Source organism: Triturus cristatus, chromosome 7 (genome assembly GCF_964204655.1).
Source record: "Triturus cristatus chromosome 7, aTriCri1.1, whole genome shotgun sequence".
Taxonomy (NCBI): Eukaryota; Metazoa; Chordata; class Amphibia; order Caudata; family Salamandridae; genus Triturus; species Triturus cristatus.
The window spans coordinates 55,109,824-55,132,721 of NC_140590.1; the positions used below are offsets into that span (position 1 = coordinate 55,109,824).

Below are 22,898 nucleotides of genomic sequence, written 5' to 3' on the forward strand. Positions count from 1 at the left end.
ACCACCCCCTCGGCTGCCCAAATCCTGCACAATGCAGATTACCACGTAGGGATTCAGATACTTGGGGGTTTATGTCCCCACAGATCCATCGGTCTTCTATAACCTCAATTTGGACCAGCTGCTCCGACGGTTGCGGGAGGACGTTAAGCATTGGAGGACTTTGCCCCTGTCGTAACTGGGCAGAGCCTCCCTATACAAAATTATGGCACTACCCCGATTTCTTTATATTTTGCAAAACACGCCCTACATGGTACCCTCAAAATAGTTCTGCGCTGTCGAGGCAGAGATACAGATGCTCCGTTGGGACGGAGGAGTCTCCCGAATAGCACAAAACAAGTTGATTAAGGGCTGGTATGACGGCATGATTGCCCTCCCGGCGCTCCAATATTACTACCAGGCATCCCAGCTAATAGTGGTTAATAAATGGGCCCATATAGAAAAGGACGAGCCTGTGTATATATTAGAAATACAGAATATGATACCAGAAGGTTTCCTTAGAGCCCTCTATTGAGGAAAAAAAATTTGCCGATGTATACTCCAACAATCAAAATTTGGCACATTGCGTCAACGTCATTGGGTTGGAAAGGTACAATCATTCTAGCCACCCCGCTATGGCATTCACTGCAACATTGACATACAACATTGATTCCCTATGGTTTACATTCATCACATACAACATTGACATACAACATTGTTTCGCCATGTTTTACATTCCTCGCATACAACATTCAGTTTTACATCATTACATACAACATTGTTTTCTCTGTTTTACATTGCATCACATAAAACATTGTTTCTCTATGTTTTACATATCATTTCAACCCCAACAACACTGACATACAACATTGTTTCTCTATGTTTTACATCTCATCTCCTACAAAAAAATGTCTCCATGTTTTACATCTCATCTCATACAACACTGACATACATTGTTTCTGTGTTTTACATCTCATCACATAGAACACTGTTTCTCTATGTTTTACATCTCATAAAACACTGACATACAACATTGGTTCTCTATGTTTTACATCTTACTACATACGACACTGACATACAACATTGGTTCTCTATGTTTTACATATCATCTTATAATATACAACATGATTTCTCTGTTTTACATCTCATCACATACAACAATGTTCCTCAATGTTTTACATTCATCACACGCAACAATGAAATACAAAATTGTTTCCCTATGTTTTACATTCATCACATAAAACATTGTTTCTCTATGTTTCACATATCATTTAATCACATACAACATTGTTTATGTTTTACATGTGATCAACACATGCCGCACTGACATACAACATTGTTTCTCCATGTTTTACATCGCATTTCAACACATACAACATTGACATACATTGTTTCTCTGTTTTACATCTCATACAACACTGTTTCTCTATGTTTTACATCTCATCTAATCAAATTCAACATTGACATACAACAATGCTTATTTATGTTTTACATCTCATCACTTGTAACATTGGCATACAACATTGTTTCTCTACGTTTTACATCATATCACATACAACACTGACATACAACATTGGTTCTCTAGGTTTTACATCTCATCACATGCAACCTTGACATACAATATTGTTTCTCTATGTTTTACATATCATCTTATAATATACATGGTTTCTCCATGTTTTACATCCCATCTCATCACATACAACGTTGTTTCTGTTTTACATCTCATACAACATACATTGTTTCTCTATGTTTTACATTCATCATATACAACATTGATTCTCTATTTCACATCTCATCACTGTAAGAAACTGGCTCTATATATACCGCACCAAAGTAAGGTACAGTGTGTATAAAGTCCAAGAGTCTCCAGAGGTTTGGCAGAGGTTAAAGTTAGATAGAACCTTACTCTCTAAAGTGGTAGCTTGGTCGAGCAGTAAGGCAGTATCAGACGACAGTGTAAAGCATTTAATGTCAGCAAATGGTCTCACACACAAGAACTGACCTCTAGGCCAATTGTTTGTATTAAAAAAATTATACTGTTTTATTTTAGAACCACAGGTTTGCATAAAATACTTTTTCAAAATAAGATGCTGTTGAATACGTTCAATGAACAAAAAAGACTTTGAATGCAATAAGGTACAAGGGTTGCAATAGGCAACACAATCGTTTGTATATCTATAACATTGAGCTCAATGGGATTTTTAAGTAAACTGCAATAGAATGACTTTACGAACGTTTTTCTTACTCAGGGCTGGATCCTGGATTCAGCCCTGGTGCATTTACTGTAAACAGTTGAAAGAAATCGTTTTTGTTAAACAGGCGATTTTTAAGGAATATTTGTATGTTCCAAAAATCGACACTTAGAAAAATTTCTGGTAAAAATGAAGGAAAATTAGCTGGCAATGTTATCCTATGGAGGAAAATTAGCTTATCAGAAAATCACAGTTGTAATAACTTTTTCTGGTCAGTGTTGGGCACCTAAGTCCAGCACTGGGATCTTTCCTGAGAACAGGTGAGTAATTTTGTTTTTGTTAATCGGACGATTTTTAGTGAATATTTCAAAGTTTCAAAACTCGACAGAAGAATTTCCAAGTGAAAACCAGTCAATGTTACCCTATTGAGAAAATGTAAGTTATCGGCTTGCAGGTAAGTACTCAGCTGGCAGAGTTAAGGTTCAGGGGCAAGACTCGGGGGTCTCCCAGGTTCAGGATTGTACGGTTGTTACACCCTCAGCAACACAGGGCGGCCAGGTGCAGAGAGAGTAGGCCCAATGTTAGCCTATGGCGGGAAGGGGGGCTTTGGTTGGTGGCTGCTAGTAGGCAGGCCACACGGCTGTGGGAGCAGAGTTCCTGGTCACTTACTCAGGGGCAAGTGGGGAAGTCGAACAGGGTAGTTGGTGCACCCTCAGCGGCACTGGGGCAGCCGGGTGCAGTGGGCTTCTGGGTCGTCGGGCGCCCAATGGGTTTCAATGGGAAAGCTGTGAGAGGAACAAAGGCTGCAAACTCTGGGACGGTGATTCTTCAGGTGCGACCACCACTTCGAGAGGAAAGTTGGGAAGCTGTAGGTTGGGTAGACACCAAGGAGTTGGGCACGGGAGCCGTGGGGTGCCGGGGTGTCTTTAGGCGTCTGGAAATCATACCCTCTGCTGGTCGCGGTTGGAGGGGTCCCTGGTGTTGAGGCTGCAGGCATCGTCAGGAGCGTCAAGGTGAGTCCATAGGTGCTGGATTCTTGGTCACAGTCGCTGGGGGGACGTCATCGTGGTCTTTGTCCACTTTAGCTCGGGCCGGGCTCGGCGGGTGCAGAGTGGGCAGGATCCGCAGTCTCAGGCCAGGGCCTGGGCCTGGAGTTGCAGATGTTTGAGCAGAACCACTGCTCATGGGAGTCCCAGTCTTTAGTTGAGCAAGGCAATCAGGTCCTCCGGGGTTTTTGAGGTTGTTGACCACTGGAGACGCCGGGGTTTAGCAGGAGCAGGTTCGAGGGTCGACAGGCCGGTAGTGCTGCGGCCAAGTCAGTTGGTGTTGTCTTCTGGTTAGCAGCTGCACGGCTGGTCTTCTTTCTTCTTGTAGTTTCGGAATCGGGATCTGAGGAAGGAAGGTTGAGGGTGCCCCTAAATACTAAATCTAGGGGTGTTACAGGTAGGTAGAGGGCAGGGACCAATGGGTCCCTTCCTTGGGATGGGTACACCCCCTATTCTGCCACTCTCCAGTGGGAAGGGGGCAGGAGCCTGTTCCTGGTTGGCTGGGTCCCCCCATCCTCAAGATGGCGGGGACACGAGGTTGTGCTTCACCTCGCCTCCCCCACCTTAGGGGTGGAGTTGGCAGAGGTGGGCATACCTCTCTTCCTCACTTTGTTTTTCCCGCCGGGTCTCCCGCCCAAAGGGGGGCAGAACCAGTGGGGACCAGTTGCTGAGTACAGCAAGTGGTCTGGAGAGGCTCACAAAGGCGGCATGCCTTTGAAGCTTCTCCTTCGTGAACCCTGCCCATCCTGGGGGAGGAGGCATGGCACCTTGTCCCAGGATGTACATTGTCTCAGGCCCCCCGAGAGCAGCAAGCTCTCGACCCAGGGGTCCAGAAACATGTCTGGTGGTGGCAGCCTGCGCAGCCACTCAGTCAGGTCACTGGTAGTTGGTAGTTTTTCAGGGGGCATCTCTAAGATGCCCTCTGTGGTGCATTTTACATTAAATCCCACACTGGCATCAGTGTGGGTTTAATGTGCTGAGAAGTTCGATACCAAACTTCCCAGTCTTCAGTGCAGCCATTATGGTGCTGTGGAGTTCGTAATGACAACCTCCCAGCACCATAGACTCTTAATGGCAGCACTGCACTTACAGGGCCCAGGAATGGACCTGGGCATTGTAGGGGTACAGGGCTCATGCACCTGTACCCTCACCACTGGCATAGGGCACCCAGCTAGAGAGGTGACTGATGTATGCCAGGGCAGTGGTTTGTGGGCATGGCACACAGGGATGTGTCCCATGTTGTCTCTTTGTTTTGTTCTGCACCCAGACACTCAGCCTGCAAAGGCAGTGTGTGTGTGTCAGGGTACAGGGCCACTAAGGGTGGCACAATAAGTGCTGCAGTCCTTAGGGGCCATCTCTGGTCACAGTGCCCTGGGTACCTATGGTACCATTTACCAGGGGCTGACATGTGACCAGAGATGCAAATTGGGTTTAGGCTTCAATGCAGTTTTAGAGAAGGAACACAGGCCTTGGGTACCTGATTGGCAGGAGCCCAGGGCACACTCAGTCAAAGCACATCAGCAATTCAGCGAAAAATGGGGGTATACCATGCAAGAAAGAGGGCACTTTCTCACAATCACATACAACATTGTTTTGTTATACATCGCATCTTGTCACATGCAACACTGACATGCATTGTTTCCCTGTTTTACATCTCATCACATACAACATTGCTTCTCTATGATTTACATCTCATCACATACAACATTGACATACATTGTTTCTCTATGTTTTACATCGCATCACAGACATTGTTTCACTGTTTTACATCGCATCACATAAAACATTGTTTCTCTAGGTTTTACACATCATTTCATCACATACAACTTTGACATACAATATTGTTTATGTTTTACATCTGATCTCAGTCATCTGTTTCTCTGTTTTACATCTCATCACATACAACATTGTTTCTCCATGTTTTACATCTCATCTCATGCAACACTGACATACAGCATTGTTTCTCTATGTTTTACATCTCATCACATACAACATTGTGTCTCTATGTTTTACATCTCATACAACACTGACACACAACATTGTTTATTTTATGTTTTACATTCATCACATACGACCGTGTTTTACGTTTGAAATCTCATCACATACAACATTGTTTCTCTATGTCTTACATCTCATCTTAGCACATTTAACATTGTTTCTGTATGTTTTACATCTCATCACATGCAACATTGACATTGATTCCCTATGGTTTACATTCATCACATACAACATTGTTTCTCTATGTTTTACATATCATATACAATAGTGACATACAACATCGTTTCTCTATGTTTTACATCTCATCACATACAACATTGACATACAACATTGTTTCTCTATGTTTTACATTGCATCACATAAAACCTTGTTTCTCTCTGTTTTACATATCGTTTAATCACATGCAACACTGACATACAACATTGTTTCTCTATGTTTTACATCCCATCTCAATACATGCAACATTGACATGCAGCATTGTTTCCTTATGTGTTGCATCTCATCTCATCACAGACAACATTGTTTCTCTAGGTTTTACATCTCATACAAAATTGTTTCTCCATGTTTTATATCTTATACAAGACTGACATACATGGTTTCTCTGTTTTACATCTCATCAGATAGAACACTGTTTCTCTGTGTTTTACATTTCATTACATACAACACTGAAATATAAAATTGGTTCTCTATGTTTCACATATCATCTTATAATATACAACATGGTTTTTCTGTTTTACATCTCGTCAAATACAACATTGTTCCTCTACCTTTTACATCTCATCACATACAACAATATTCCTCAATGTTTTACATCTCATCACATGCAACAATGACATACAAAATTGTTTCCCTATGTTTTACATTCATCACATAAAACATTGTTTCTCTATGTATTACATATCATTTCATCACATACAACATTGACATACAACATTGTTTATGTTTTACATGTGATATCAACACATGCAGCACTGACATTAAACATTGTTTCTCCATGTTTTACATCGCATCTCAACACATACAACATTGACATACATTGTTACTCTATGTTTTACATCTCATAAAACACGGTTTCTCTGTTTTACATCTCGTCACATTCAACATTGACATACAACAATGCTTCTCTATGTTTTACATCTCATCACATGCAACATTGACATACAATATTGTTTCTCTATGTTTTACATAGCATCTTATAATATACATGGTTTATCCATGTTTTACATCTCGTGCAAAATTGTTTTCCCATGTTTTACATCTCATCTCATACAACATTGTTTCTCTGTTTTACATCTCATCACATACATTGTTTCTATATGTTTTACATCTCATCACACACATCGTTTCTCTATGTTTTACATACATCTCAACCATCACATAGAACGTTGACATACAACATTGTATATCTATGTTTTACCTCTCATCACATATAACATTGTTTCTCTATGTTTTACATCTCATCACATACCACATTGTTTCTCTGTTTTACATCTCATCACGCACAACATTGACATACCAGATTTGTTTCTCTATGTTTTACATTCATCATATACAACATTGTTTCTCTGTTTTACATCTCATAACATACAACATTGTTTTGTTATACATCACATCTCGTCACATACAACATTGAGATACAACATTGTTTCCCTGTTTTACATCTCATCACATACAACATTGCTTCTCTATGTTTTACATCTCATCACATACAACATTGACATACATTGTTTCTTTGTTTTACATTCATCACATACAACATTGTTTCTCTGTTTCACATCACATACAACATTGTTTCTCTGTTTTACATCTCATCACATAAAACATTGCTTCTCTATGTTTTACACATCATTTCATCACATACAACATTGACATACAACATTGTGTCTCTATGTTTTACATCTCATCACATGCAACATTGGCATACAACATTGTTTCGCTATGTTTTACATCATATCACATACACCACTGACATACAGCATTGGTTCTCTAAGTTTTACATTCATCATATACATTGTCTCTCTGTTTTACATCTCATTACATACAACACTGACATTCAACATGGTTTCCCTATGTTTTACATCTCATACAATATTGTTTCTCTATGTTTTACATCTCATCACATACAACATTGCTTCTCTATGTTTTACATCTCATACAACATTAAAATACAACATTGTTTCTGTTTTACATTCCTCACATACAACATTGTTTTTCTATGTTTTACATCTCATCACATTGTTTCTCTATGTTTTGCATCTCATCACATACAACATTGTTTCTCTAAATATTACATCTCATCTCATCATATGCAACAGAGTTTCTATATGTTTTACATCTCATCTCATCAATGGGATGGGTTTAAAAACAGTAATAAGCCGAAGGAATTTGGACAATTGCAGAGAGAAGACCCAAACAGCAAAGTAAAACACTGCCCTCGTGCACAGCATTAAAATCTAACGCGTAGTATGTTTCAGGACATATGATGACATAAGCTATGAACATTTTTAGCTTAACTGATCTGTCTTAACTACCTGCAAATAAAAAAATATTTTTCTAGGATCTCTTAATGATAAAAAATTCACATTTGGCAAGAATCATCACGTTCTGACACTGAAGTGAAGATGTAACAATTAATTGTTTAGTGACAGTCATTTTATGTAAGGATGTGGGCAGCTGGCAAGAGTCCAAACATATTGAATGTTTGTCCAATGCCACTCTGATGCACTGGTGCTGTTGAATGGCATAATAACTTAGGCAGCACTAGGGTCGCGTTGCGCAGTTGTGTGGTACAATATCATTAGAGAAGCCTAACTAACACCTTCTGTTTGTGTGTTAGACTATGAGTCAGGTGTCAACCTCATGGAACTTCATTGGCTCCATTTGTCAGCCCACACGATCGTGAAAACTAGTTGCATAATTTACCAAGCCATCATGACCAGCCCCCACCCCCACTCATTTCGTAACCAAGCTCACCAACTCTGGTGAATCTCACACACCTGCAGCCAGGACCCCATCAGATTGAAGGCTAACTATAACAAGCATTGGCATAGCCAATAGGTCTCGCTTTTAAGACCTTAGAAGTATTTAGTTATGCAGCACAATACCAGGACATTGCCAACTCCTCGCCACTAAAGCCAGTAGCGGCTGAAGACAGAAAGCATGGCGTAGAGTTGGCTGGTAATTGAAAATCATCCAATTTCTGGAGGAAGTGCTAAGCTGAGCCGAATCGATTGGTGGAATTTCCTTTACCATTGGCAAACTCTAAATTGGGCCCTTAGTCACTAGTCAGGTTGGTTAGATCAAACGGATGCAAAGCAGTCTGCAGCGGATAATGCAGGAGGGCAGCAGTCACATACCCCAGCGAACCCTTATGTCGTCTGACCCTGGTGTGGCAGGCAGGGTCAGTCTGGAATAGGTAATAGGCCCTGGGCACCAAATTAAAAGGGATCCCATTTAGTGCATCAGATAGCTAAAAATGTGGCTTGCATTCGCAAATCGGACAGTTTTTAACTTGATGTATATGTGTAACCAGTAGCAGCTGCTACCGAACCCGGGTGGTGGGGTGGCGGCAGAGGGTTGGAGGGCCGAAAAATTTAAAAAAAAGAAAAAATCACTTACCTGTGACGGTCAGCTGGCCACAGCCACTCCTCTTTTCTCTTCTTTCTGTCTCCAGCAAGATGCAGAAAGCACCATCCCAGCCTCCCGATAGCCAATCAAAACACTGCAATACAGCGTTGTGATTAGTCTGAGCGCCGTGGACAGGGACTCAGCCAGGGAATGGGGGCATGGGCATGTTCTCCACTCAGGCTGTAATGCAGCCTGCATGGAGAAGATGCAAGTGTGCATCACTGTTTGGCCTGCCAGAGAGGGCCAGCCAAACAGTCATGTGCACTTAGGAGTGGGCAAACCACTCCTCCCCTGCTTCTCTGTAGTCGAAGCAGCCCCTTCCCGCCCCGAAAACTGCCGCAGCAGAAGGAAACATGAAATGAGTTATCATTTTATGTTTCCTTTACTTCACTGCTGTGAAGTAGTGGGGCGACGCTCCTCCGCCTTAGCAGAGGAGCTGCCACTGTGTGTAACATGTTGTATATGTGTTTCGCAAGCTATGGAAGAATGCATGCATTGGTGCTTTCTGCTGGCAATGTTTGTGGTAGTATCAGGGAAATCAAGAGAAAAAAAAAACTGGCCCAGCATACTATAAAACAGGACCAGAAACGGACAAAACACCAGCCCACACTGACCTATCAGACCAGCCCATCGGGCACTGCCTGAAAACCCTATTGGCCAGTTGGACCCTTATGGGAGGTATGGGTCTTGTGACCTTCCTCTGCACCCAGGTTGTTTTCAGTGGGTCATTTATTTGTATGTGTGTGGGTAACCTGATATTTCAGGCATGTTTGTGTCTCCATGCCTGTGTGTTTGCGTATATGTGTGTTTTGAGGGGCATGGATGCTGTACTCCACTGGTGTGGTCTGTTTCCTTGTCAGGGGGGCTTGTTAGACGAAACTCACCAGAGAGAAGTAAATTTGTTACTGCGTGGTGATATAGCGCCTTGAAGTAGAGTATACTGGTGTTGTGTGGGGGCATGTTAATGTTCCTGAAAATAGTAATTTTGTGTTGGGGTGAAAGTGTAGTCATTGCGGTTTATAAAGTGACCCTGAGGGATGGTAGTTTGATCTTGAAACTTTGTACAACGTGAACATGTATCCAGGGCTTTAAGGGGGATGGGAAAGGGGCGTGGCCTATGTAATTAAGGGCGTGGCTTAAAACACATAAGCTAAAAACCTGTGCTTAGCATAGTGTGCCGCCCGACTTGGATATTGCCGTTGCTGTCATTGCATCCAGATATATAATACAGCAAGTAACAATACACCTACAGTATTCAAGAACTATTAGCTTTGCCAGTGGTTGTTAGTTGCATCAGCTAAAGAAGCAACAACAATTGCTTCATTGTTTGAAATATTAAAAATGCTTCAGTTTTGAAGGGACGAGTCTGTAAAAGAACTATAATGAGTCTGTTCGAAGTTACAAAGGCAGTGAAGGGTGACACTGCTGCAGAGTTAAGGTTTTCTTTCACCCTGAGGTTGACGGCAAAAAGGTGGAGGTCGATAGGGACCCGTCTCAGCACCTGCTTTTTAGAACTACCGTCGGCAGGACCCAGCACACTTAAAGTCTGCATGTGTCTAAATTAGGACTGTGCCAACAATCGCGCGACCCACCAACAAGCCACTACGCACCCTGGCCTTTGTGGGCGAAGCGACAAAGACCCCTGCAGTTAATATTGTTAGAGTTCAGCGTACTAGGGCACATGCGCAGTGGCGGAAAAAACATGAGAGGCAGCCGATAAGGCGAGATTAGGGTCCGTTATCATATAAAGTGAGCGTTGGAAGTTTTAACTTAAGGCATGGTTTTAAACCACACTTATGGAATGGCTGGCATCTTAAGAGCTAAAAAGCTGTAATAGCCGAACGTTACCACCTTCGATGGTGGTAGATTGTTGTTTGTCAATGCGCTGCGCCTCAGAACACGACAACCGCACGTCAACGGTCCTCACAGATGACACGGAAACACTTTCCGCTCAGGATCAAAACAAAGACATCCTTTCAACCACACACACGACACGGTGTACCACGCTATTCATGTGGGCAAGTGCGTCAGCGCCCCAGTTATTGGCGGACCCAGGTACTAGGAGTAGTCTCATGGGGAGGTAAGATGAAGAGCATTCTCTGCAGGATGCCAATAGTCACGTGCATGGTGGTCTGTGGAAAAGACCCTGGTATGGAAGAACTCGCCCTAAGTCAAGACCAAAACCGTATGCAGGGATCAAAGATTTATGGCCATATTTCTTTTTCTTGGTGCCCTGAAGAGGCCTACCGACTGTTTCAACACTATAAAAACAAAGAAGTTAATCGCAGGGGAAAAATGCTACCGCTGGCCACAGCTTGCAGTGCATGTGCGCGAGTGGTGCGCGTGCATCAGTAATCACGCTATATGGCGCCTCTGCTCAAGAGCGCGCCCGCACACATGCACTGCAAGCTGTGGCCGGCGGTAGCATTTTTTGAAGCCCTTACTTATAGTCTCGCCAGACCAGCGCAAGCGCTGGGTAAGGCGAGACCTAAAAAAGGAAAACCAAGGCAACAGAACTTTTGTAGCTATGTACCAAGAATCTGGAACACATTCCCTGCAGACACCAACACTGCTCTAATTTAGGAAACAGTTAAAGATGTACCTCATTAAAAGACTCTACATCACTATGCAGTATAAGTACACTGCTGCTCCTAGAACTCAGGTAACTCTCTAATCACTTGCTGACAGTATACTTGCCTTTGGCACTGTATAGTGCTCCACTGCCTTTAGGCTTGGTCCATGCTTTACAAATATCATGTAAATACAAACCTCTGTCACCTCTGGGAGGAAGGCAGCTCGAGTGAAGAATCAGCTGTTCCAGCAACAATGCTTTCAGTCTACAGCTTTCAGTCTACATGGCTCTAATGTCAGTCTACAGGCAACAGACCTGGAAGGTCTAGTAAAATTCTGCTGGCATGATGTCGCCTGACAAGGAGATCTGTTGCTTCTGCAAAGGAGGTTAATGAGAGTAAAGGACATGTTGATGATGCAACAAAGCTTTACCAACTGAATGGTTTTGGTGTTAGGCTATGCTGTGGGTGTGATGCCTCAGATTACTAGTTGTGAGATGTCACGGATGATTGGTTGTGCCGTGAGATGTGCTGTGAGGGGGGGTAGCATGAGTAAATGTGCTGTTGAAACAACAAACCTTTCAAACTAGAAGCCTGTGGTGGAGAGCTGCGATCACGATAAGAGTCATGTCAGTGTAACGTTCAGTTGGTGCATGGTGATTTTACTGAGAGGTCAGAGAAGCGAGTTTATCGCTTGCTATTCAATACACTGTTCTCCCCCACTAACCACTACTAAAGTAAGAGTTCAGTGCTCGCATTCAATACCCCGGGAGATCTTAGGGCTCTAAGGAACCAATACTATGATCTCATAGGAATACAATAGTCTTTGCATTTCGGACATCGGTGGTAAACAACTGTATCCACAGAGCCGTAGGGCTTAAAGAATACGTCACAGCATGTTGCAAACCCATCCCTATAAAATCTGTCCCAACCACACTTACCTTTTTCCTGAAGAACATCCCTTTTGATTTCTTGCTGTCCGCCACCTTGGTCTTCACACCCAGAAATTTCATGTAGTTGACAATAGCAGTGAAAATAGCAGAGCTGTTGCAAAAGAGAGGAAATTATAAACAGATCTGTTTTTGGAATTCACCTGTAATATAGAATTTTCTCACACCTCCACCTACCACATCGACTCATGCCAGCCACTCTAGCTTGGACTGTTTGCTCTTTCATGCTTGATACTTCACCTGGCACCTCACCCCCAGTGTTGTAGTGCACCTTCTACCCCATTCCATCCTTCTAAAACCTGCAGGACATCCAACCTGTTCCTCACCAACAACAAAGATAACTGTGGAGCAAAGTCCAGATCCAGTGCTGGAGCAATATGACACTGCTAGATTCCTACTACCCTTACAGGACATTTCAGGGAGGGTGCACACACAAAAGGGGTTTACAACACTTGTAATGGTGTAGCTTGGAAAAAAGCTCACAGTGCTGAGATCTATCACTGACCCTACACTGCTTGTGGAAGCTCACACTGCTGAGCTCCTATACTTCCGATACAGCACTGCTGGAGGAAGCACACACTGCTGGAGACCTGTAGTCCTGCCAGTGCACTGCTGGAAGATGCTCCCACTGTTAGGGATCTGTAGTACTGACAGTGTACTGCTTTAGGAAATTCACTCTACTGGGCTACTTTACTTCTAATACAGCACTGCTGGAGTAAGCTCACGCTGCTGGAGACCTGTAGCACTCGCAGGGCACTGCTGGAGAACACTCACACTGCTGGAGACCTGTAGCACTGAAAGTGAACTACTTGAGGAAACACACTACTGGTTTTCTATACTTGTGATAAAGCACTGCGGGAGGAAGCTCGCACTGCTGGGATCCTATAGCCCTTGCAGGGCACTGCTGGAGGAAGCTCACACTGCTGGAGACCTGTAGCACTGACCGGGCACTGCTGGAGGAAGCTCACACTGCTGGGGAGCAGCAGCACTCAAATGGCACTGCGAGAGGAAGCTCACACCGCAGAGACCTTTAGCACAGACAGGGCACTGCTGAAGCAATCTCACAATGCTAGGGGTATGTGCACTGACATAGGACCTGCAGGTGGGGGTTCACATTGAAGGCTAAGATCAGTTTGTTTGAGTCCAGTAGCAGTGACATGAACAGTGCCCTGCTGGGAAAGGGCTGGTTTTATTACAAGGCATGATGAAAAGCTTCCACTGTTCCACCCGTAGTGAAGTCACTGGCAGCCACAGCGTAGTGAATGCAGCTCTTTGTCACCATGTGATGTCACTATTGACCTCAGAAAAGAGAGTGTGTGCGCAAGTGTGTTATAAGGTTGATACAAGCTTTATGGCCACTGTGTAATCCTAGTTCTCTGCGCTGAGGGTTGAGTGTGAAGGTGGAAGACCCTGCTCACTATCTGCAGCCCCAACAATCCGTTCCAGACAGGTATGATAGCGCCCTTCTCTACATGCAACCTAAAGTGGACAACAATAATGGCTCTAGCCAACCAGGTTTACACCCAACACACTCCACATCGAACACACACACACACACACTCCACATCGAACACACACACACACACACACACACACACACACACATACTATTCACTCAGCATGAAAAAAGGGGTTTCATGTGTGTGACAGCCAATGGATGGAAAGAAGAGAAGGGAGGGAGGGGGAGAGTTATCCATGAGTCAGGAGGGGGCAACACCTCCTTTTCAACCATTAGCACTTCCCTCTGTACAAGGGTTCCATTTAAATCAAGCATGCAGTATTTTCTACTTGCCTTTTCTCCTCGTCCGTAGAAATTGTTAAGCTGAAAGAAAACAGAACAGTAAGTCACAAGTTAAGACAATCAAACATGGCTAAAGCTTCCAGGGGGCACTGCCCACGGACAAAAGTCCACCCTTGAAGATGCCTCATCTCCCCATTCATCTAGTTTTCAAACCATATACAAGTGCATCGGACCATTAAAGGAAGGCCCAATATGCCATGCAACTGTTACGGTGGAGAGCAAATGGGACCAAAAAGGATGCTCCACTGTGTGTCCGTAAGGAGGGATGTGGTAAGTACGTGGAGTGGCTTGGAATGAGGTGTCTTAGATGTGAGATATAAGAATGCATGTTTAACACAAGCAAAGAGAAGATTCATCAGCTGAAAGAAAATGAACTGAGAGCCAGCTGGAAAGAAGTGTATTACAGGCTGTCCAAACGACTGTGTTGAGCCCCAGCTAAATAAAGATGTAATGAAGGCTAGCTAAACGAAGGTGCATCGAGCCTCAGCAGAAAACAAGAGGAAGCAGAGCGTGAGGGAAGGAAGACATGCACACCTCCTGCGGAATGAAAAAGCAATGAAGGAAGAATGAAAAAAAAGTGTGTCAATACCCAGTTGAAAATCGGTGTATAGATAAAAATGGTGTACTGGAAACTGTCTGAAGAAAAGTGCATTCAGCCACCAAGTTGCAAGGTGTAATCGAGGGAGAATAAAAGAAGGAGCAGCAATTCCCAGGTGAAAAATGGTATATTGGAGGCTGGATGAAAGAAGATGCACTGAATCCCAGCTGAAAGAAGGTGTAATGAGTCCAGCTGAAAGAAGGTGCATTGGAGGCTGGATGAAAGAAGGGGCATTTGGCGATTGCTGTAAGAACATGCATTGGGCCACTGCTAAAAGAAGTGTATTGAAAGCTGGTTAAAAGAAGGTGCATTGGGCCCAGCTGAAAGAAGGTGCATTGAGCCCAGCTGTAAGAAAAAGCATTGTAGGTTGGATGAAAAAAGGTGCATTGAGCCCAGCTGAAAGAAGGCGCATTGCGCCCGAACTGAAATAAGGTGCATTGGAGGCTGGATGAAAGAAGTGCATTGAGCCCGAGCTGAAAGAAGGTGCATAGGAGGCTTGATTAAAGAAGGTGCTTTGAGCCCTGCTGAAACAAGGTGCATTGGAGGCTGGATGAAAGAAGGAGCATTTGGTGATTGCTGTAAGAACATGAAATGGGCCACTGCTGGGTGGTAGTGTATTGGAAGCTGGATAAAAGAAGGTGCATTGAGCCCAGCTGAAAGAAGGTGCATTGAGCCCAGCTGAAAGAAGGTGCATTGTAGGCTGAATGAAAGAAGGTTGTTGTGGTGCATAGGAGGCTCGATGGAAGAAGGTGCATTGAGCCCAGCTAACAGAGGGTGCATTAGATGCTGGATGAAAGAAGGTGCATTGAGCCTGAGCTGAAAGAAGGTGCGTAAGAGGCTCGACGAAAGGAGCATTGAGCCAGAACTGAAAGAAGTTGCGTAGGAGGCTCGACAAAAGAAGGTGCATAGAAGGCTCTATGGAAGATGGTGCATTGGAGGCTGGATGAAAGGAGGTGCATCGGGCCAGTGCGGAAAGATGGTGTGCTTGAACAGGTTGAAAGCAGGTGCATTGGATACTTGTTTAATTAAAATGCACTGCTCGTCGACTTCAACAAAATGTGCTGGGGGTCAATTGAAATTGGTTGTTGGTGTAGAATGGAAAAGCAAGAATTCTGCACTGAGTACACACACAATAGCTCTGAATGTGGGTGGTAAAGAAGTGCACAATGCATAGGACAGATGGAGGTGTTGATGCACTGAGAGGTGCATCAGGAATGGGTGGGAAGGAGATGTTGAGCGTGGGTGGGAAGGAGAGGAGTCTTAGTGAGAAGGAAAAAAGTGCATTATGAGAGTCTTGCAAGGAGATGCATTGTGAACAACGTGCGTCAGGTGCGTATGGAATTGTGGTGCATCTGGTTTGGGTGACAGCATGGTGTGAATGCGTACCTCAGAATATTGATAAATCTCAATGCGCCTGTCTGAAGTAGCAAAAGCAACTTTATTAGTAAAGCAATGTAGTACTGTCAACTTTCCACAACATGACCCATAAAGCACTACACAACAACACACCCAGCTACCTAGCTCAAAAACTAGAACGATCCGGAGGATGCAGACAATTACGAAGCGCGAGTTCTCTACTTCTGAAACCACAAACCTTTCATAAAAAGAGAATTGGTTGCAGAGCCTTCTCACGGATCGCCCCAAAGATATGGAATTCCCTACCTCCATTGGTTCGGGGAATCTCTTCCCTTACAGCCTTCAAAAAAGAGGTAAAAATCCTCCTAATGAACAAACTTACGTTCTAAGTCCTGACCCTATACTGGCTTCGAGCCACCAATACGATCCGCATATTACTGGATACCCTGTGTGGATGGAAAGAGAACACTATTGGTCTGTTTTTATCCCAATGCAGACCTAAGGCCCAATAACCTTATTGTCTGCAATATGACGTTGCCCTCTGGGATCATGTTCTCGTCCACTGGTCTACTATGTCATCTTATACCTATGTTATCTTATACCTTTTGCCTCTACTGTAAGTAATGACGAATATCTAATGCGTGTATATTACTTTATCTTTTATGTCTCTTTAACTATATACATACTGTAAAGCGCTCTGATACCCTTGTGGGTCACGTACGCGCTATATAAAACCTTATAAATAAATAAATAAATGCAGCAACTGCCTGCACAAAGAGTTTTTAGTGGAAATGATGTCACAAGAAATCAATTACATTACATTAGACTGCATCCACTCATCGAACCACACATCTAAAATCCTTCCCCTTTAAAACGTACAAAAATAAGAAATTCCCTTATATTGATTACTCTAAAGCCGCAATGGAATAGTCAATATGTTTTATAGTCCTTTAAGTTAGAAGGCTTGTTTATTCTCCTCTTGGATAGGTGTGCATTGGAGATGATTTAGGACGCGTAACTCCCTCATGGGGGTAAAAAAATCCTAACTTCTCACACACAAAAGCAGCTTTGTGCTAGGAAGCCAATGACAGTTTGTTCTTGTTTTAAACCCTTTCATAGTCCAAATAACCACATGACTCCCCACATTTACTACTCTTCTTAATTGGTTCTTATTAGCAGAGGCCCCCTCCATAGCTCCTGGTAACTTTATTTCCCTACGCCCTTTCAGGACACATGCTATCCCAGGCAGTCTACTCTTATTACAGACTTCCACAAATCCTGCTCCATGGAGACATCAAATACTGTGCTCAATCTCACATCATACTCAGCAATGTGCCTAACATAAACAAATCTACTGTCGTGGAAGAACACGACCCAGTCATATAGCTTAACATCAACTCAATCATTCTCTAAAATACAATAGCGGTTGATGCCAGCCCGAACTTCATTCACTTGTATCGGAATTGGTACTTCAGCATGACTAAGTAAAATGATGCGAATCTTCATGAAAGTCTACTTGTTGGATACGTTAGACATGTCCAAAGACAAACACTGTGCTTTCCTTTAAGGTAAACAACATTTTCGTAATGTTCGGAATAGGTAGTTGATCAACGCATATGTTGCGCTTGACACTGCATACGATGACATACTGTAGGAAGATGGCTCTTTATGTGATATAGCAAAAAGAGACATATCGTGCAAAGAGCCCAGGGGTTCCCTTATGAGTGGACAGGGGCTTGCTCTCGCAATCCCAAGGTACTCTTCTAGGGAATAGTGTGGTCAAGCAGCCTTAGGCTGATCATAGAGGAGTGTTAGACATCTGTAAATAGCACAGTAGTCAATAAATGATGCACACGACTCAAAGAGATCCACATCAATTTATAAAAATAACATGCATCTTTACATACGTTTAGGCCCCAAAATCAATACCATCAGGTAAGTACGTTTTTCAATAGAAATACTTTTGTATCTAAAAAGCAGTTCATTTTTCAGAACCTGCAATGTTATCCTATGGGACGAAAAGCAAGTACGACATTCATGTATAGTACAGCTACTTACAAGAATAATCTCCAGGACTTAAGGTGAGTGGAGGACAAGGTCCGTGGCTACACTAACCAGACACCACCAGCAGTAATAGGGTGGCCTGCTGCAGGGGTGCGAAGCAGCGAATGGGGATCGGTCCTCCCAAAAAGAGGCTGCAAGTTTTGACTGGGGGGGTGGGGGTTGGGGGGGGGCACTCTGGCTGAACCAACAAGGGGGCTCAGGTCTCATAGTGGGGACACCTTTCTTCCTCTACTCCATGGGACAGGGGCGATGGGTGCAGAGGTGTCCTTATACAACGGATTTTCCTTACTTGGAGCAGTCATAGTAGAGGGGGGGCCTGCGAACAGAGGCTGCGAGCGTCATCAAGGAGTCCACAGTGGAAAAACCCAAGGTAGGCTTAAAGTCTGGCGGGTCGGGGGGACCAATTTGGCACACTTCAGCTCGGGCTAGGCGGCTCGGGTGCAGTGGGGCTTTCCGGTGTCGGGTTTCTGCTGTCTTGGAGCCCCACAGCTCAGTGTTTGGTGACTGCAGGATGCAGGGGAACAGATCCGCTGTACCACAGGAGCTCTTGGTTCCTGGGTGAAGTATTAGCAGGTCACCTAGTCTTTGGAGACACAGCAGCTACAGGACAAGTCGGCTTTTGGTGCAATTCTCGAGGTCAGCAGGCAGGACGGCAGGGATGGTGCCAAGTCAGTTGCTGGATCTTCTGTTCTTGCTCTTTGCGACTCTTCACGTCCATTTTCTTCTTTCAGGTTGGCAGGACCGGATTTCCTGTGCCAGGACATCCCTAAATACTGGATTCAGGGGTGTTAGGGAAGTGTAGGGTAGTAGCCAAAGGGCTACTTACCTCTGGGGTTACTACGCCTCCTACATGATTACTTCCAGTGGGAAGCTGGCATCACCCTGTCCCATAATTCCTTGCCTTCAGCAAGACTGCGAATTCTGAAAAGTTGCCTCCCCATCAGCTAGCCCTCCTTAGGGGTGGTATTAGCCTGACGACGGACGCACCTATCTGGCTAGCTAATTTTCCCGCCGGTCCAGGTGCCAAAGGGCTCTGGACAAAGCAGGGTGGCTTCCTCTCCTGTGAGAAAAGCCAGACTCGTATACCAAAAGGCGGTGGGCTCTTTGAAGCTCCCCTGCCTTTGGAAGCCAAACAGTAGGTCATGCTGTGGGAGGGGGTGTAGGGAACCTCTATCGGACAGGCTTTGTTTCAGACCTTCAGAGAGCAAAGGCCCTCACCCTGTCAGTCAGGACACCAGTAGGCTGGTCGGCTTTCTGTGTGCATATACTAATAATAGCAACACTGGAATCAGTGTGGGTTTATTAATACAAGATATTTGATACCAAACATCCCTCTTTTTAGTGAAGTCATCATCAATCAAACATTTGTAGAGCGCACTACTCACCCGTGAGGGTCTCAAGGCGCTAAGTGGTGGGGGGGGTGAGGCAGCTACTGGTCGAACATCCAGGTCATGAGGTATCTCCTAAAGGTCAGCAGGTCCTGTGTATGACACAGGTGGGCGGGGAGGGTATTCCAAGTCTTTGCAGCGAGGTGGAAGAAAGATCTGCCGCCGGTGGTCATTCGGCGGATACGTGGGACGGTGGCGAGGTCGGTGGAGCGCAGCTGGCGGTTCAGGGTGAAGAAGGACAGTCATTCATTGAGGTATGCTGGTCCAGCGTTGTGGAGTGCTTTGTGAGCGTGGGTTAGGAGTTTGAAAGCAATCCTCTTGTTGACTGGGAGCCAATGCAGGTCTCTTAGGTGGGTGGTGATGTGGCTGTGGCAAGGGAGTCCGAGGATGAGCCGTGCTGAGGCGTTCTGTATGCGCTGGAGTCTCTTCTGGAGTGTAGTCATGGTTCCTGCATAGAGGGCGTTGCCGTAGTCCAGTCTGCTACTGACAAGTGCTTGGGTGACCGTTCTCCTGGTTTCGGTGGGGATCCATCTGTACATCTTGCGGAGCATTCGGAGGGTGCTGAAGCAGGAGGAGGAAACAGCGTTGACTTGCTGGGTCCAGGATGAACCCCAGATTGCGTGCGTGGTTTGTGGGTGTCGGGGCAGCTCCCAGCGAGGTCAGCCACCAAGAGTCGTCCCATGCGGAGAGGGTGCAGCCGAGGATGAGGACCTCCGTTTTGTCTGAGTTCAGTTTAAGGTGGCTGGTCTTCATCCACTCTGCGACGTCGTTCATTCCTTCGTGGAGGTTGGATTTGGCGATGGCCGGGTCTTTGGTGAGGAAGAGGATCAGCTGCGTGTCGTCTGCGTACGAGACGATGTTGATGTGGTGTGCTCCGACGATGTTGGCGAGCGGTGCCATATAGATGTTAAAAAGGGTTGGGCTGAGGGATGATCCTTGGGGTATGCCACAAGTGATCGTGGTGGCTTCCGATCGGAACTGGGGGGGGGGGGGGAGGCGGACTCGCTGGGTTCTGCCGGTGAGGAAGGAGGTGATCCAGTCCAGGGTTTTGCATTGGATCCCTGCATCGTGGAGGCGCTGGGGAACTCATTTTCACCAGTGTCCAGCACATATACTTAAAAACGGCTTCCCCATTCACTTGTACTGGCAGCAATGGGCTGACCAGCAAAGGGACATTTCTGGTCATGCTGATATGTACTCACATATAGTATAGTGCACCGTGCCTCAGAGCTGTAAGGCCTGCTGATGTGGTGACTTACCTATACTGCATGCAGTGTCTGCAGGCATGGCACACAGGGATGTGTGCCATGTTGTTATTTCACCTGTATCTGCACCAGGACAAGCAGCCTACATTGCCAGTCTGTATGTGCTTGGTGAGGGGTCCTTTAAAGTGGGACAATTTGTGCTGCAGTCCTTAACGGCCCTCTTTACCCTTCTTGCCCTAGGTACCAGGGGTACCATCTACTAGGGACTGACAGAGGGCCTAAAGGTATTGCCAACTGGGAGTACCATTGTACAGTTTTGGGAAAAAGATCTGGCACTGGAAACCTGGTTAGCAGGAACCTAGTGCACTTTTATTCGAACATCAAATACCAGGCAAAAGGTGGGGGTGACCATGTCAAAAATGGGCACTTTCCTACACATATAAACTCAAAGATTAGTCCAGCTTATGTGTCGAAACCTCCAGCAGCGAACACGTCGAGCTGTTTTTCTCTTCCATGATCCAGAATTTGCACAATTTCTTTAACTCCACCTCACACCTTCTCTTAGGCTCAAAGGTTCTTTGTAAACTTTGTGTACTTACTACTTGTATGGCATATTGTTTCACATTTATATTTTGCTGAAATCCCATGAGTCTTCCTAACTCCCTCTTAAAGACCTCATTATTTTTCCCAACTAAACCTGGAGCCTTTATCCTCATCCCCTCAATTTGTTAAACTCACCGCAATCTGGAGTTAAAACTTGCTCCAAGTGGTTATGCTCCAATTCTATATTAAATAATCCTTGTTGTTCCCAACCCAGCTGACATGATGCATCTTTCAATACAAACACCAACTTCTTGGCTTGGTTGTCTTTAAACTCTACTCTGGCATAGCTCTCTCCAAAACAACTATTCTCTTTTACCCTCATGAGCAAAAAACTTGATATTAAACTTCATACGCTTGATCTGGGAAAACCATCCCCAATTAATAAATATTTTGACAATGAGTCTGCAATGACCCTTACAACTTCTGTTTCCCCAACTAGGCTTAGGTAATCATTTCTTTTCACTTACAAGATATAATTTTCACAATCACTTTGTTCATTCTATTATTCCCTAGATATGTTTCTCACCTCGTGTTTAAGAGCAAATCTGAGTATGCAAATTCTAGTGAAATGGCCTTGTGGTAGTATAAAGCATATCTGCACCCGCACAGGGAAATATTTGGAGTCACCTAAATGCGCTTCATTTCCACGTCTGAAAAAACCCCCTTCTCTGTTCTTTATTTCGCGTCTATCACTTGCCTCTCTGGGGCCCATCCTTTGACACCCCAACTTCACTCAGAAATGATCGCATTCATGTTCCAACTTCCTCCAAGACACAATTTGAAAATGTGCACCAGATTGTTACAGCAAGGCACCGTTGTCATAGAAATGTAACTAGAATAAGGTCTGCTGACCAGCCTTCATGATCTAACCACCCTGGCACAGGATGTCCTAGAATTCCTCCTCACATCAGCCTGTGCCTGTAGGCCTGACACTCACATCATGTAGCAGCATTGAGTATGGATGCTTTCAAAGGACCGAGATGTCCCCGGGCCTGGATGATGGTGGCATCAGCTCCGCCTCTAGTTCTAGGTGTTCATTCTAGTAGACCAGATCAGGCAGCCTTTCTTTACATGTAGGGCTCTACCTCTTCCCACTGGCTGAGTACCTTCCGTTTGGCCAACAGGAGCACTCGTAGAATCCTAGGATATTACACTCTGTCATGGCGGTAAGGGCTCCTAAGACTTCACACCAAATAACTCGACTGCGTCAAAGGACCACACCAGATGTGCCAACCCTGCCTGCAGAGAGAGAATTCGTGCACATATCAAATCCACTGGGAGGCCAAGCCTCCAGAGTAACATAAGAGGGTAAGGTTTCCGTTAAAGGATTTTAAAGTGTATGACGCCCAACCTACTGCTCGACCAGATCAGCCGTTTGGACTACTGCACCAATCAGAGAGGAGTCAGAACACTGCACCCCTTTCAACCCCCCTATATCCCTGATAGGCTCTAGGCATTGGGATAATATACACTATAGTTTGACATAGGACTGAGGTCAGTATTTCTCCACCTAGTACATTAAAC

General features: G+C 44.7%; 1 protein-coding gene across 7 annotated transcripts in view; it reads right to left on the bottom strand.

Moving 5' to 3' along the window:
- Positions 1–22,898, bottom strand: part of ARHGEF1 (Rho guanine nucleotide exchange factor 1) — an 891,302-nt gene that overhangs the window by 399,987 nt on the left and 468,417 nt on the right. For all 7 annotated transcript variants that reach the window (XM_085615602.1, XM_085615600.1, XM_085615604.1 and 4 more), the window contains exons 9-10: positions 14,152–14,181; positions 12,351–12,453 (exon numbers count right to left, since the gene is read on the bottom strand). In XM_085615602.1, the coding sequence (XP_085471728.1) occupies positions 12,351–12,453; positions 14,152–14,181 (133 nt within the window). The remainder of the gene's footprint in view (positions 1–12,350; positions 12,454–14,151; positions 14,182–22,898) is intronic.